General features: G+C 40.5%; 1 protein-coding gene across 1 annotated transcript; it reads right to left on the bottom strand.

Moving 5' to 3' along the window:
* Nucleotides 1-373: 373 nt before the first annotated feature.
* On the bottom strand, nucleotides 374-13944 carry LOC126389165 (nuclear factor 7, brain-like). Its single transcript, XM_050042698.1, has 6 exons — nucleotides 13328-13944; nucleotides 12016-12111; nucleotides 9067-9300; nucleotides 8818-8840; nucleotides 5382-5497; nucleotides 374-3343 (listed from the first exon to the last, which is right to left on the bottom strand). The coding sequence occupies exons 1-6, from the start codon at nucleotides 13844-13846 to the stop codon at nucleotides 2778-2780; spliced, it is 1554 nt and encodes a 517-aa protein (XP_049898655.1). The 5' UTR covers nucleotides 13847-13944; the 3' UTR covers nucleotides 374-2777.
* Nucleotides 13945-16042: the final 2098 nt, after the last annotated feature.

The raw sequence follows: 16042 nt of genomic DNA, 5'->3' as shown, positions 1-16042 counted from the left end.
GCTCATGTGGCCTCCATTCCTCTGTCCAGCCTTGAGCCAAGCTGTGACATTTCTGATATTAGGCTAAATTAAAAGACAAAAAAAAAAAAAAAAAACTTTTTTTAGATGAACTCCTCCCTATAAAAGATGCAAGTAGGCTGCAGATGGCCCCCATATGGTTCATAAAAGCTCAAAGTAGCAGACTGATGCTGCATTCATAGTTAGTTTTGGGCGCCCTCTGGTGGAATCGAATGTACCACCAACTACTTCAGAGAGAAATGTAATCATACTATTAAGATCAAATGTCAGATATCTACACAGTTTTTTTGCTGATCGAAATTCACAAAGACACTCACAATGGTTTTTTTTTAAATCACATTTTTACAGAGTTGCGTTGGACAAATAGTCTTTATTACTTGTATTAAATTTACTGGACACATCATTCCGTTCAATGCACATATCATTAGAATGACGTGACTGGATACATAACTATGAAACAGTAAAAAAAATACAAGATAAATTGTAGATGTAGACATATAGATATACAGATTCATTTTATTGCAATACGATACTGCAGCAAAACAAGTTATTACCATTTTGAAACCTTTCTGCAGAGACAAAGTCACCCTGTGGTGTTTTCTTGTGATCACACAATTGCTGTTTACATTTAGTGTTACTCACCAAACATATTGCGTGTATCCTTAAGCTTTAACAAAGGTGTTGAATGCATTTACTTTTACATAAAACATTTGCAAAGCCGATTGTTTTAATCCTGCATTGTTTACATCCATGTTTAGCCCACTAGCAGACACATAACTCCACAAAGAACCTTTAAGTCTGTGGCTGCATTAGCAATATGCATCACCCCTTTCCTCGTAAATGTAGAATCAATACAAAATCTTATAGGTTAAGGCTATTCTATATTTTCTTACTGACATTATTTGACATGTAAATCTTGGTCCCTAAGTAGCATCAACTTTTGAACAAACAGCAGGACACATTTGTTTGGGACTACTTTCAGGCACGGATTAATACACATTTGGTGCTCTGGTGAAGGCTTACAGTGTCCATGTTCATCGTAATAAAGGAACATGTAATCCAGAGCAACAATGTGGCTCATGACGTGTTTTTAATACAGTGCATTCACAAAGCATTCAGACCCCTTCACTTTATTCTTATTTTATGTTGCAGTCTTTAACTAAAATCATGTCATTAAATTTCAGTGATTAAAAACCCCATAATGACATAGTGAAAAATAAGTTTAGAAGTTTTAGCAAATTTATTTTAAAAAACCCCTGAAATATCACATTGACGGGACTGTTCAGACCCTTTGCTATGATGCTTTAAATTCAGCCCAGGTGCCTCCCATTTCTCTTGAGTCCACCTGCGGTGAATCAAACTGATTGGACATGATGTGGAAAGGCACGCACCTGTGTCTGTATGAGGTCTCAGCTGACAACACACATCAGGGCAAAAACCAAACCATGAGGTCAAATGAACTCCTAAATGCACTGTGTGTTTTCAGCAATACAATGGAGGTCTATGGCACAGAAACATTAATATATATTCTTAAGTTACACCAATATGTGGACAACATGTGCTTGTATGATGAAACTATTGTTGGTTATGGCCTTTTCAAGGGATATGTTGACAATGAGAAAAATAGTAGAATATCAACAGCCCTGTTCTTTAAAGTGTCATTTGTCTTGTACAAGGGTTGGGCAAATAAACAAATATTAGGGTTGCATGTGACTCAGAATGATGTCAATGGAATTGGATTTGACTGTTGAATGCAAACATTTGACTCTCTTCCTCAAGGCAGCTCCTTCCATCTCACTCAGACTCACTCTGGTTCTGAGTCTGCAGAACCAGAACCAGAAAAATCTCAGTCGACTAAGGAGACTTCCGGGGGTGACTTTGGTCATTTTATTTTGCATAGTTACAGGCCTGACTCCAAAAGAACAAATGAGAGTCACTGCTTAGCGCTAAAATGGGAGGCAGCAGGGGAAACTGGTGTCTACAGCCGGCATTTTATTTCAACCAAACCAGATAACACATTCTCACTCCCAGCTCGTCACATATTGACGTTTGGTTTGGTCATGGACTTTCCACATTCCACTTTTGTCTTTGACCCGCCGCGTTTTCCTCTGACACCGCTAGGCGCCATTAAACTATAACTGCACCCGGCTGCAAATCATACCGATGTTAAAGGACACCTTTTTCGTTGGTTTCTGACGCCGCAAGTCACAGAGAGTATCTGGTTTCTGTCAATGAGTAAAGTGTGTTTTAAAATGCCTCACCAAGGCCCTTAAGCTAAGTTCAATAAAAGAGAGAAATTCAAATTCAGAAAGTGTATGTTTGAATATTTCCATTTAATATGGAAAAGATGTATCAGAATATTTCCTTTCTTTGCATTTTGTGTATTTATTAAACTGAAAAAAAGCAAAGAGCACTTGTGGAATGTAGTGAACTCGCCACTTGGACACATCTCCCACCTGAATAACATGCACCTGTCTGCACGAATAAATCGGCCATCACAGGTTGTTGGGCTGACGGTTAGAAATTTTAACATGTTGCCCAACCCCATCTTGTACAATAGTAGTTTTTTCTTCTTATTTCCCGTCTTACCACATTTCAAGACATTACCTGCATGTTCATCACCACCACATCATTAATACAGCAAAGTCTTTTTGAGAAGGCAGATGTGTTTGTGCTCATGAGATGAGTCCATCCAAGTTCATTAGCTGCTGAATCTTCTGCAGTTTTATACTAAGTCTGTCCTCTTATAAAAAGGACGTCTATCCCCAGTGTGGTGTTACTATGGTGAGCGGCTCCCGGTTTTGTCCATTGATAATCGGCCAGGGATTGAAGTACGGGAAAACCGGCTCTTTGAATGTCGCATTATAGAAGGTGAAGAGGTGACTCATGTTTCCTGCATCGTAAAACCCCACCTCACCACGACTATAGTCCAGGTAGACCCCCACCCTCCTGGGGGGTTTGGAGGGATATATCAAGCTTTCATCTGAGTCGGTGCAGGCTTCATACTCGCTGGTGCCATCTGCGTTGTCTCTCAGCACCAGGGTCCAGAAACCATCATCTGGACAGAGGCTGATCTCCTCCTTCCTGTTGACGGAGGCTGCGGCCACACCCAGACCCCACGCTGTCTTAAAGCCCACCTCCACCTCCCAGTAGTGTCTGCCAGAGGAGAAGGCCTCAGAGCCCAGGACGATGTTGTAGAGGGTGAATCGCTCGGGGTTGTTGGGCAGGTTGGTCTGGATTCTTCCCACCTGGACGCTGGTGTGACATGGAGACACCCACAGGCAGGGGTAGGCTGTGTCTGGGTCGAGGGTCACCGCTGTGACAGCTGAGAGGAAAAAAAAAAAAAAGAGTTAGAAATGCAACAAAATACGTGTTTACAGTAAATGACCCGAGAAAGACTCCTTAACCGTGACCTTCAACAAGATACTGAATGCCAACCTGCGCAATTAGTGTAAGACGACCTTGATAAGAGCATCAGCTACATGGATACAAATAAAATATAAATGACACTGCGTCAAGATGTAACTCCATAGACTCATTAAATCCAGTGTTGCAGTCTACTATTACACAATCAACAACAATGTATGACATGTCACTGGAGAGGACCCAAGATCAGTCTCTGCACACCTGACTTTGACTCAGTGTCAGGCAGCGGTTCAGAAAGCAGGAACAGTCATGTGTAAGATTAATGTCATCTGACTCCTCCAGATGGAGCAGGTTGATACGAGACTGAACAGACAATGCAAAGCACAAAAATGTCTTTTGTAGATACAGCCAACTTTTTTTAAGGAAGCAGTTTAAAGTCTTCTGTGCCTTTGGAGGAGCTCTGAAGTCTGAGGCAATGTGGGATATGTGTCAGCTATCTTTTCAGTTTAGCCATAATCTTAGTCCTGAGTCAAATGTCATTGTTAGTGTTTATCACATTTAGTCATCCTGTTCTTTTGGTCAGGTTTTAGTTGACTAAGAGTCTGGGTATTCTAGTCTTGTCTTAGAGAGAAAAACATAACTATTTTAGCAAAGTTTTAGTCGATACAAATTCCTGACATTTTAGTCGGTTATAGTCATCACATTAGACTGAACATTTCAGTCAGTCCAGTCTGGTCAAGTCAAAACCTTCATTTTACTCAAATGTATTTCACAAAGGACTTTATCTTATCAGTATCTGACATAAAAACAGGCTGAATGATAAGTAATACAGGTTACAGAACGTAGTCTGATGGTATCAATTAAAGGAATACATCGAAATAGCCGTGTTATCTTTGTTAACTTTAACTTAAGTAAGTAAGTTACTCTGAGTGCTCCCGACTGTGCTCATTGTGTGCTGTGGGTGTTGTCCTGATATGGCTCACACAGCACAGGACACAGAACTACTGAACTGAAAAACTAGAATTACTGCTTTGCGGTTGTATGCCTATGTGAACCAGTCAGGTTGCACTTAAAGTTTACATCCGTCTGTGAAGACATAGAGGCTTCACACACATCTTCCCCCCGGCAGCACAGACGATCTATATAATCATCACAGTTTCAAGGTGGGCACCCAAGGTTAGTGTCACTTATTCAGTATCTGACCAAATGTCTCCCCTTCTGTCCCTGAGTTATGATGTTAAATAATGGCAAGAAAAGTGTTTCTGCAGAACATTATGATGTCACAGTGAAGCTGACCTTTGACCTTTTGCATATAAAATCTCATAACTTCATAATTTTATCCTATTAGACTTTTGTGTGAAGTTTTTTTCATAATTACCATATGAATTCTTGAGTTATGTCCAAAAACAAGTTTTGTGAGGTCACAGTGAACTTTGACTATGATCTAATCATTTCATCACTGAGTCAAAGTGGATGCTTGTGCCAAATTTGATTACATTCCCTCAAGGCATTTGTGAGATTTCGCCCTCACAAGGAAAGGACGGACCAACAGACAACCCGAAAACATAATGCCTCCCACCACGGCTGTCACCAGCATGGGGGCATGAAAAAACTGTTTTGTCTTCTCTTTTTTGTTGATAAAATAAAGAGAGACTATAGTAAAGATTTTTTTTTTTAACTATATTTTAGTCTCCTCTTTTTTTTAAAACAATATTGCATGTTGATATAGTCACAGTTAGTTCTGTCCTGTCAGAGTCTTGTCTTAGTCACGGAAAAAAAGGTCATTGACAAACATATTTAGTCATAGCTTTTGTCAACAAAATTTTCACTGGCCTTGAGACTGCATATTTTTGACAGAAACAGTGTTGCAATGGGATCTGGTATTTTTTTAGCCTCTGCTGCCTTAATTTCAATTGCTGTTGAAGCACATCAACATGGTGTGTGTGTGTGTGTATGTGTGTGTGTGTGTGTGTGTGTGTGTGTGTAAGTCTACATACCTGGCTGGAAAATTGAGCTCATTTTCCTCCATGTCCTGTACTGCAGAGGTCCCAGGAACTCTCCTGATTGCAGATCCACACTCACCTCTGGGGGGCGCTCAAACAAGCTCTCAGCCCTGACGGACAGAAACGGAGAGAGATCATGAGAAATGAAATAATTCAAAGCAAAAGGCAGCATAAGAAGGAAGGAAAGGCTCTTCGCTAAAGAGCAACATTATTTTTGGCTGCTTTAATGGATACACCTTACAAGAAATGTAATGTCTATATCTGCCCATAGTCCTTCAACTGTCAAGTGCTGAGGTTTCTTGTTAATATGTTTAAGCACTTTTATTTTGTTTTACTTAGGAAAAAAAGGAAGATTAAAAGGTGCAGTGTGAAGATTTTGGGGGATTTAGTAGCATCTAGCAGCAAGAATTTCAGATTGAAACCAGCTGAAATAAAGTTCATTGTTCAGGAGGTTCCAACCAGGAGCCCAATTATCTGTAGAGGTCTCCTCCTTTCCAAAACAAACAGACCCGGTGATTTAAACCGGTAAAAACACTTGATAAAACCGGTTCAGGTTGTCTTTGCGACACTGCTCACCACAGAGGGGCTTCTAACTATGGTGGCTGACATGAAAACTTGAATGGCCCTATCGAGAGCCAATGTTCTGGGCTACTGTAGAAACATGGCGGTGAACATGGTGATCTGTGTAGACGAGGACCAACTCTTTATGTACATATAAACGGCTCATTCCAAGGTAAGGACAATGCAATGATTCTTATTTTCAGGTGATTATACATTAAAGAAAACATACTTATCTCCCTAAATATTACACACTGGACCTTTAAGCCATTAAAAGCAGCGATTCTCCCAGTGGGCCCTAAAGTGAGCCTTGAAGTGCCATGTAGTGGGCCCCGGAGGATACTGCCAATTTGTTAGATTAAATATATTATATTTTTGTGGGTCATATACAAAGCTAATGTTAATATACTCAAGACATCAGATAAATAAAAAACGTCAAATTAAAATGCCTAACTTTAATGACCAGTTCCCTTTTATCATCACCACACCAATCACAACACATCATCACATACAGACAAACATGTTCTGCCACCATTGCCTCTAATGCAGTGACGCATAATGGATCCGCTTTTGAAAACAAAAAGTGATGTGTGAGAAAACCATGTGCCAGTAAAAGCTCTGAAGCATTTGGTGATTAAACATGACCCTAAAGGTGCTACATGTGGATTCATAATGGCGGGCAGTGACTGAAAGTGTGTTGAATGGGGTGAAATCCTGTCAAAATGAGGCGCTAAAACCATCAAAGCTTCAGACACACTTAAAGCACTCAAGATGTGTCAGGAAGCTAAAGAAATATGTCTTAAGAAAAAGGGAAGGCTGCAGGCAAAACAGAAACTCATCACAACATCAACAGCTGACTGTGGCGTGACACACGTTTTACAGCCCAGATGATTTTTTCTCCTTTTTTGTCACAACTGGGAAGATGGTCCTTGGAAATGTTTCAACAACCAGAAGTGGGCCTGCAGTAAAAAAAGGTTGAGAACCCCTGATGTACCTCACTTTGACTACATTTACATTCTTAGCTCAGCCACGTATTTATGAGATATAAACAAGACACTAACAAATCCTTTTTCCCAGAGGTGGACCAAGTCATTGTTTTGCAAGTCACATGTAAGCTCATGCTGTTTGACTGGTTCAAATACTGTGAATCTGGGGAAATAAGGCTGAATCCAAATGTCCACCCTCTGGACTAGCGGACTGAGCCCTCGTGGATTTCAGTCGTACATACTGTGACGAGTTATATTTGGCATTACACTACACTACAGTAATTATTTTACATATACATGAGTTTTGATTTTTTAGTCCGCTATTGGAAAAAAAACCTACCACGTCAAGTCCGTATTGCAATGAATTGTTTGCAATTAAATCAGTGAAGTCTGCATCCCAAGCAGACTCTCTGGAAGTCTGCAGAAAGTCCGCTTTAGGCCCCTTGTGGACTGGAGGAATTGTGGATTTGGACAGCCCTAAGCACTTCCCAGGAACACGCCTACAAAGTCTGCGAGTCTGCAAGTGTGGTGAAGTCCAGACATCTAGATTCAGCCTAAGTGTCGACTTGCTGGGAATGAATTGCGTTAATGTTAGCTGACGCAGGAAATGAAGGGAAACGAAATGATTCATGGCTCACTTTTTAATCTTTGGCTCAGGGCTCAATATCAAGTATTTTCGAGTTAACAGGCTCAAGTCCAAGTGAAGTCTTGAGTCACTGGTGGTAAAGTCCAAGCACTGTTGCAATTCTTTGATTTTGTCAAGTCGAGTCTAAAGTCATCAAATTTATGACTCGTGTCTGACTTGAGTTCAAGTTACATGACTCAGGTCCACACCTCTGATTGCTATTAACATCATCATAAATGTCTTGGTACGTGCTCAGTGACTTAACTGATTTGTGGCACTGTTTTTAAATAATATATTTTCTTGGGGGGCCTTGGGAAAGGTATCAAATATTTTCAAGTCAAAAGGCTCAAGTTCAAGTCACGTGTCATTGGTTTTCAAGTCCAAATCAAGTGTCTAGTCTTTTTTGATTTTGTCAAATCGAGTCTTAAAGGGATAGTGCACCCAAAAATGAAAATTCAGCCATTATCTACTCACCCATATGCCGAGGGAGGCTCTGGTGAAGTTTCAGAGTCCTCACAACACTTGCGGAGATCCGAGGGGAGAGTGGGTAGCAGCACAACTGCAGACCTAATGGCTGACGGCGCCCCAAATTAAAACGTCCAAGAACACAAAATTGAAACCACAAATTATCTCCATACTGCTCGTCCGTAGTGATCCAAGTGTCCTGAAGCCCCGACATAAAAAGTTGTTTGGAAAAACGTCATTTAAACTCTGTTTTTAGCCTCACTGTACCCTGTAGCTCTTTCTGCCTCTCTGTACACTGCGCTGACGTGTGTGCGCTTGCGCGAGACCATGACACATGGGCACCGCCTTCATGCGCGTTCACGTGCTTTCGCTGGTCTCACACGTGTGCAGTTGTGCTGCTACCCACTCCCCCCTCGGATCTCCTCAAGTGATGTGAGGACTCTAAAAGTTCACCAGAGCCTCCCTCGGCATATGGGTGAGTAGATAATGGCTGAATTTTCATTTTTGGGTGCACTATCCCTTTAAGTCATCAAATTTGTGACTTGAGTCTGAAGTTGTTTTGACTTTCTGCTTCCTCGTGTCCAGCAGTTGGTATGACTATATGACAAAGATGGCACAATAAACCACAACCATGCCCCTACATCCGGTTTCAGCAAAACAATACGCCATCACCTTGTGACTTTTGACATTTGATTTGGGACAACAGTCACGTAAAGACGAAGACGGAGATAACCTAGAAATGAATGACTAACTTAATAAGAAATCCGTGCTGTGAAATGACCGAGATGATACTCACCCTCCGATGAAATCTTTGATTCCCTGAAACAGAGCAGATCAAAACAAACCTATGGTTACAACACACTTTAGTCTCTGCTGTAGCATGCAGATAATATCTCTGACGCTGCACTTCTACAGTATAACAGTAATCTTTTGTATTTGTCAGCTCTGTTTTTTTCATGCAGCTGATTTTTCCCACAGTCAAATTAGATACAGAAATGTGCTGTACAATGAGCATCATTCATTCCTCCTCAGTCCTCTCTCTTACCTTGAGCTGCTCTGGGTTTTCGTCCTCTCTCAGTTTGAGGCGAAGCTCGTCGGCCGTACTTTCCAGCTGGCTGATTTGCTCGGTGGTCTGAATGAGCGCCTCCTCCAGCTGGTTGAGCTTCTCCTCTTTCTGCTTCTGCAGTTTCTCCTTAATGCGCTCCTCCTCCTCCAGTAGGAACTCTCTCAGACGACCAAACTCTGAAGTGACCATCTCCTCCAGATCTCCTGCTTGCTCCTGAAACACAGGAACAACCCCCATCAGCATAAACATGGATGAGATTTTATGATGTGTCAGACTAGGCCAAAATAATCTTACTTTTGGACCAAGAACATTAAAGAAGAAACTCCTCTACTCTTATTATTTTACAGGCCAAATCTTCACTGAATCATACAGGCTGTTCTGTTTGAGTGAAACTTTCAAATATGTTGCACTTCTGGAAAACAGAAAAATGAAGAATGTTGTAATTATAGTGCAAACAGGTAAAATATGTAGGACTAAGCCTTGTTGTTTGACTTTGAGGGACTGACACCAAACCTACATGTTCTTCTTGGGTTTTTATTTTCTGTTTTCATGTTAAGAAATACCCAGTGTTTTATTTTTGTTTTGTACATTTAGACAGATTTAGACGGGTAGTGCAATATCATTTTCTCAGTCATGTGCAACACTACTTCTTATCGTTAGATCATATTCAAAATAACATTAATTAACAGGCACAGTCTGCTTTGTCCACCATTTTATTTCATTTTTAGTAACTCTTGTCCTTATCTTACTCCTATTGTTACATTATTGGGCACTGGTTTTGCTTTTGCCCCTTGAAAACACTTCTTATCTTGTATATTTGTACAATTCGACAGACATTTAATACTCTGTTGTTCTAAAACTGGGCCCAGTGAGTGACCCTGATGCAGGGAGCCCACTGGTTGTTCTGGTTGTTACTGGCTGTGAACGTTTAACTGTGGTTACTGTACTTAGTGTTGCATTCTCCGGCACAAGAGTGTCCTTCAGGATAAATACATTTCTATTGAACAAAATTGAATTGAATTTGTAACACCACTAGGCTGAACAAATAATATATGTAGGCCCTATGTGCATATAATCAGTGGCAGAATGTGAAGTACATGTACTCAAGTACTTTACTGAAATATTTCCAATTGATGACTCCTTATACTTCTCAACCACAACATTTATTTATTTATTTTTTACCACACTACATTTAACAGCTTATCTAACAGCTTTAGTTACTAGTTACTTTACAAATTACAGTAAGCTTTAACCTATAAAACACATTATGATCCTATAAATATGATGGATTTTTGCAGGTTAAACAAAAAAAAAATGAATTTGTTAAAATTATCTCCACTTCAACAAACCATAACAGTAAAATACATATGTATTAGTATTAATAATTAAATAAAATAAAATAAAATTAAATTAAATAAATTTAAATTAAATTAAATTTAATTTAATTTAATCTAAATATTGAACTCACTGGGGCTATTTTTCAGTGTTGAGTACTTTTACTTTGATATTTTGAGTTCATCTTCTGCTTAATAGTCATGTACATTTACTTATAAGAGTACTCAACTGATTGAGCATTGCAATCCTGTAACACTGTCCAACTCATGATTGGCAGTTTTTTTTCCTTCCTTAAAAAAGTATTAAAATGGACGCAGCACAACCAAAGATGTTGTCAAAAACTGATGCAAAAGCCACAGTGCAACCTAACTACTACTAGTTCAGTGACAGATTCAAGAGTGTTATGCTAGTGGCTAATGGAGCTAGGCTCAGATGAGAAGTGAGCTACAGGGGTCTGGTAATCTCACTTCTGTCTAACTCCACAACTCAGTATTTTTTTTTTAAATGTTCAAACTTCTAGTCTTCTTGGGGACATTTATCAAACTGTGCTCCTTCTGGAGCCCCAAAAAAAAAAAAAAAAAAAAGTACATCTTTTATCACACATGCTGAAATATTAACCAAGAGCTGCAAACAGACTTTGATGTGTTGGTGGAGTTCCCCTTTAAGTAATACTGTCAATGTAACAGAGTGGGTGTTTTTTACACTGTTTTATAGGCGGTTTTAGTTAAGTAAAGGAAAGAAATACTTAATTCATTCTTAAAACAGGTAACAGATGCAGACAGACAGGGAGGCAGGCGATGTAACAGGCACTTACAGACACGCAAACACGCACAGGAAGAGAAATTTGCATGAAAAGACGGATTCTCACACTTCCTCTCAAACTTGATGACCCACATCCTGTCAAACCGACAGAGAAACGGAGAAGTGAAAATCTGTGCATGTGCACATAAACTGGGTCAAACAGAAACAGCAAGGCAGCGAGACACGCAGGAAAACATACATGCTGACACGCTCACACAGAGAGGCAGAACAGAAACAGTGTGTAGTAACACAGAGCGGAGATATGTGTAGTTATCTGCCACAGCAGAAACGCTCCAACTCAGTAAACAGGCTACGCTCATATCTCTGTGTGACACCCATATAAACAGAGAGACCTCATTATGAGGTGAGTACTGCTGTGGCGGAAAAAGTAAACCAGCTTCAATTCAGCCAGCTGTTATCGCTGTCTGTGAGGGTGTGTGACATAGTTATTGTGTGTGTGTGTGAGTGTCTATGCCGCCTGTGAAAGAAGAGATTGTGAGAAAGGCAAACATGACATGACGTGCATGAATGTTTATAACCACTTGTTAAATTTCAGGAAGAACCCTCTGTATGCGCACACTGTGAGATCCATCACGTTCACACCAACAGCACTGAGTAACAGCCTGTTGTGTCACCACCAGTCATAACTAGGACGAGTCATCCGTCTGTCTGACAGGTAAAGGTGGAGGAATGCAGGTGGATGTTGCATAGCGACCAGAATTTCTGGTTCCTGGAGATTTCCTGTGTTTCACAATGCTTCACACACAAACACAAACACACATCTCTCAGTACCTTAATGAGGAGGATCTTTTCATTGGTCTGCCTCTGGAAGAGCGTGGCCTCCTCTGTCTGCAGCTGAACCCGATCCAGAGCGACGGACAGCTTATCCTGCAGTAGAAATAGACAAATCACATGCTAAACGTCGTCAAGAAGTGGTGTCGCTAAATGAAATTTTACCTAAAGTTCATTTGATTGGTGCCTCTGCTTTGAAAAACAACATCGTCTCTAATGGGAGTCATACGATGCCTTTCCTCAACTGACCGCTCTGACCCACAAACAAACTCAAACAAAATGGAAAATTCAACGCCTGTAAAACATGAGAGGGCTCTCGGAGAGTCTCCAGACAAACTGGTGATGGTCAGCCTCGGGGGTTAAAAGTGCAGGGGGAGTCATAAGAGCTCACACTGTTCTGCTGAATTCCTGTAAAACACAAAATATCCAGAGGCTGCCAGGGGCCAGCAGGGTGTCTGCCTTTTAAAAACAACTGCCACTTCCTCTGTGAAATTCCTGTTTGCTAGTGTAACGGCAATTTTGTGCATTTTTTAAACTAAATCCTAATTTATTTACTTTATTTAACCCCTATATAACCGGGTAGGTCCCCAAGGGAGTTACAACAAAGACAAGATTTGGCATTGAAAACAAAATATGACATTGTAAAAGGTAACACTGAAAAATACTAAAAAAAAAAGAAAAAAATTAAACAGAGGCACTAAAATATTTTTTTCTGGTTTTATTTTTGCATTCTGGTGTGTTTTTCAATGGCAGTCTTCTTCGTGTCACTTTTTTTTTAGTGTGAGAGTTTTTTTTATGATGACAGTTTTTTTGCAAAAGTTTTTTTCTGAGTTTCACTTAAACTCAGAAAAAAAACTGTGGACCGTGCTCACTTACATTAAAAAGAAGATCAAAAGACTGTCATTGAAAAATATGTATAAAAAACACTTTAATGGCTAGTTTGGATTATGTTTCAGCGACAATGCTTCCCTTTCAATGTCAACTTTTATTTCAATGCCAAAACTTACTGTCACTGTTCTAGTTCCATAAATAGACTAGTATTGATTTGACATTTAGGAATGTTTCTCAAACTTGAGCTCTCTCCAAGAACAAAGGGGAGGAGTGTCACGTTGACATGAAAGAGAATGGCACTCCCTATAACTTTGATACTAAGTTTAGATATCCACAATGACACTGATTACATAATGATGTAAAAGTAGCCATCACCAAGTGCTTTATCTCACAATGAGGTCTGTGTAATTGTGATATTTTGCCAGACATAAGGCTTAAGAAGGTTTATCTTAATTAAAGGAACCGGCCAATAAGACAGTACCCTGTAGTTCTCAAAGGCCTCGTTAATGGGGATGACATTATGGGTCTTGTGGTCCCGGGACATGCCGCACACCAGGCAGATGGGCAGCTGGTCGTCCTCACAGTACAGCTTCAGCTTCTCCTCATGCTCCTCGCACATATCCATCCACAGGCGCGGCCAGAGCCCGATGGACGAGGCCACGCTGCTCATGCTGGACCCGGGCTCCCGCTCCTCCGGCTCCTCCAGCGGACCTTCCGGGTACCACCCGCTTGTCCCCGCGGCTGTGTCCATGGCCCGGGCTCTGCGCACACTGTCCACGACGTTGCACAGAAGCGAGTTGGGTCGCAGTTTGCGGCCGCACGACTTTCGACACTTTGGGCAACTCGACAACTCGTCCGCCTTGGCTTCCCAGCACTGGATGATGCACACCTGGCAGAAGTGGTGTCCGCACTCGAGGATCACCGGGTCACGGAACAGCTCCAGACACACCGGGCAGGTGAGCTCCGACTGAAGCTCCTCAATCGCGTTGGCGTCCGCCATTCTCTGCTGCGAACATAGTCCTTTGAGAAACGTCTAATGGCAACACAGTGAAGAGTAGTCTGCTCCGTCCTTCACACTGTCAGAGGGAGTGGTCTGAGGCTGACAGCAGAGCAGATGTTTTCACGGAAGAGACTGGAGGCGTGCAGCGACAGGCTCAGCGCTCAGGGAGCTGCTCCATTACAGGGCGTACGGGCTCTATTAGCCCCGAGTCAAACTACTTTTATTACAAAGTGGGAGCGTCAGAGAAGAAACTCTCAAACGTTACAAAGTTATGGTAATGATATTATCTCATATTTGATTACTGAGGAAATAAAAGTCAGCCTGCGTAAGGACTTTATAATGGATTTTATGAATAAAGTTGTTTACTGCTGCTTTATGTAGGCCTAACAATACATTAAAGGGAGAGTTCACCTCAAATCATATTTAGTGCTATTCATTAACCCTTTCAAAGCTGGATATACATTAGTTATCTCGTGCTGCATTCAAACACCTTTCACAAGAATTTCAACCTTTGAAACCTGAGAAAATTAATTTGTTTGATTTCTTTAAAAAAAAATGTGCAAAACGCTACAAGGACAAAAAAGACAGGGTGGGGGGATTATTAGAAAATGATCTAAAAAAATGCTTGAAAAATGTTCTTAATAATATTATAATGATATATATTTTGATTATATAAGAGAAAAAACTCTTCCTCTCTCTCTCTCTCTCTCTCTCTCTATATATATATATATATATATATATATATATATAAACATAAATTTAGTATCTTTTCAGGCCATTTCCTTGTTTGTTTGGCTGGAGGGACTACATCACCCGGCTGGCCTGGGAACGCCTCGGGGTTCCCGCGGAAGAGCTGACGGAAGTGGCTGGGGAGAGGACTGTCTGGGCTTCTTTGCTGAGGCTGCTGCCCCCGCGACCCGGACCCGGATAAGCGGAGGACGAGTACGAGTACGAGTACGAGTTTTTGTTTTTGTTTTTACTTTTTAAAAATATATATATTTTTCAATATTTTTTTCTGTAACTTTCCCTAATTTCTTGCTAATTCTTGGATAATTTCTTGTAAAGTTGCTCATTGCCTTTTTCTTATGTTCTTGACTCAGGTCAATTTGCTCAGGTTTTTAAGGGTTAATCTACCTTAAAACTTCAAATAGGAGCCCGAGCTATTATTTGCGTAAATCACTGAACTCAACGGGCTTATATTTGGGACAGGCATCTATATCCTCCTGAGACCTGAACTTCCCAGCTATTTGGGATCAGTGGGACCTGGTAAGTATAAAAACAAAACATTGACAACAATAAAAAAAAACAGTCCCAGTGTCCTCAAACGAGTCGATAATAAAGTCCCAATGTCCTCAGACAAGTACTCCTAATAAACAGCGTCTTATCTTGTTGCTCTTACTAAAATTGGTCAAATTTGTTGTCATATCAAACTACAAACATTATTAATCATAAATAAATAAGTTTCAACCATAAAATGTGATCAGGTTTGGGACCTTGTCTACTTTTGTGTCAGGATTGGCTGCAGACTGACTTGGCAGAGATGGCTGCCATCTTGTTTTTACATGGATTACTACATTGTGCAAATTATCCTTCCGTTCACCAATGGAAATCTTGTTACGACTTTTGCTTCCTCTAGATAGTCAAGATTGATCGTCTTTTTAACACTCTGCCAGGGCCACTAGATGGGACAAAAAGTGTCCACGCACGAGGACAACAGGCCTAAATTAAACAGAATAAAATATAAGGTCAAGTAAACCCAAAATGTGATGTTCTCATATGAGGACACAGGGACTCTGGAGGGTGTGGGACAGGCTTTAATTCCATTTACACAAAACTGTTGCTCAGCAAAGATGGGAAATACTAGCTAATTGTTTATTTGAACCAGTATGAATATTACATGTATAAAAATCAGGCTTCAGAAACACATTAATTATGTGTCATGTTGCAATACTTGTTTCATGGCACCTGGCCTACAGACACAACACCACTTTATCCTGTTAAAACAGCAGTTATAACTTGGATTAATTGTTATGAAAAACACTTTTGATTCTTTTGAATCGCAGGAAATCGAGGGATGGACACATATTCTGACTGTATGACTTTATTCCAAAAAAGTTGGGACACTGTGTAAAACATAAATAAAAACAGAATGCAATGAGTTGTAAATCCCTTTTGATCTATATTCAATTAGATACA

The sequence above is a fragment of the Epinephelus moara genome, chromosome 4 (genome assembly GCF_006386435.1).
Source record: "Epinephelus moara isolate mb chromosome 4, YSFRI_EMoa_1.0, whole genome shotgun sequence".
NCBI lineage: Eukaryota > Metazoa > Chordata > Actinopteri > Perciformes > Serranidae > Epinephelus > Epinephelus moara.
Note: the sequence above shows the minus strand (reverse complement) of the source record. Positions and strands in the feature narration are given on the sequence as shown.

Coding starts and splice junctions, on each gene's coding strand:
- LOC126389165 (XM_050042698.1), bottom strand. CDS start 13,846: ATGGCGGACGCCAACGCGATTGAGGAGCTTCAGTCGGAGCTCACCTGC. Junction 12,112..13,327: donor AGGCCTTTGAGAACTACAGG/GTACTGTCTTAT, acceptor TTTCTACTGCAG/GATAAGCTGTCCGTCGCTCT. Junction 3,344..5,381: donor GAGCTCAATTTTCCAGCCAG/GTATGTAGACTT, acceptor TTTTCCTCTCAG/CTGTCACAGCGGTGACCCTC.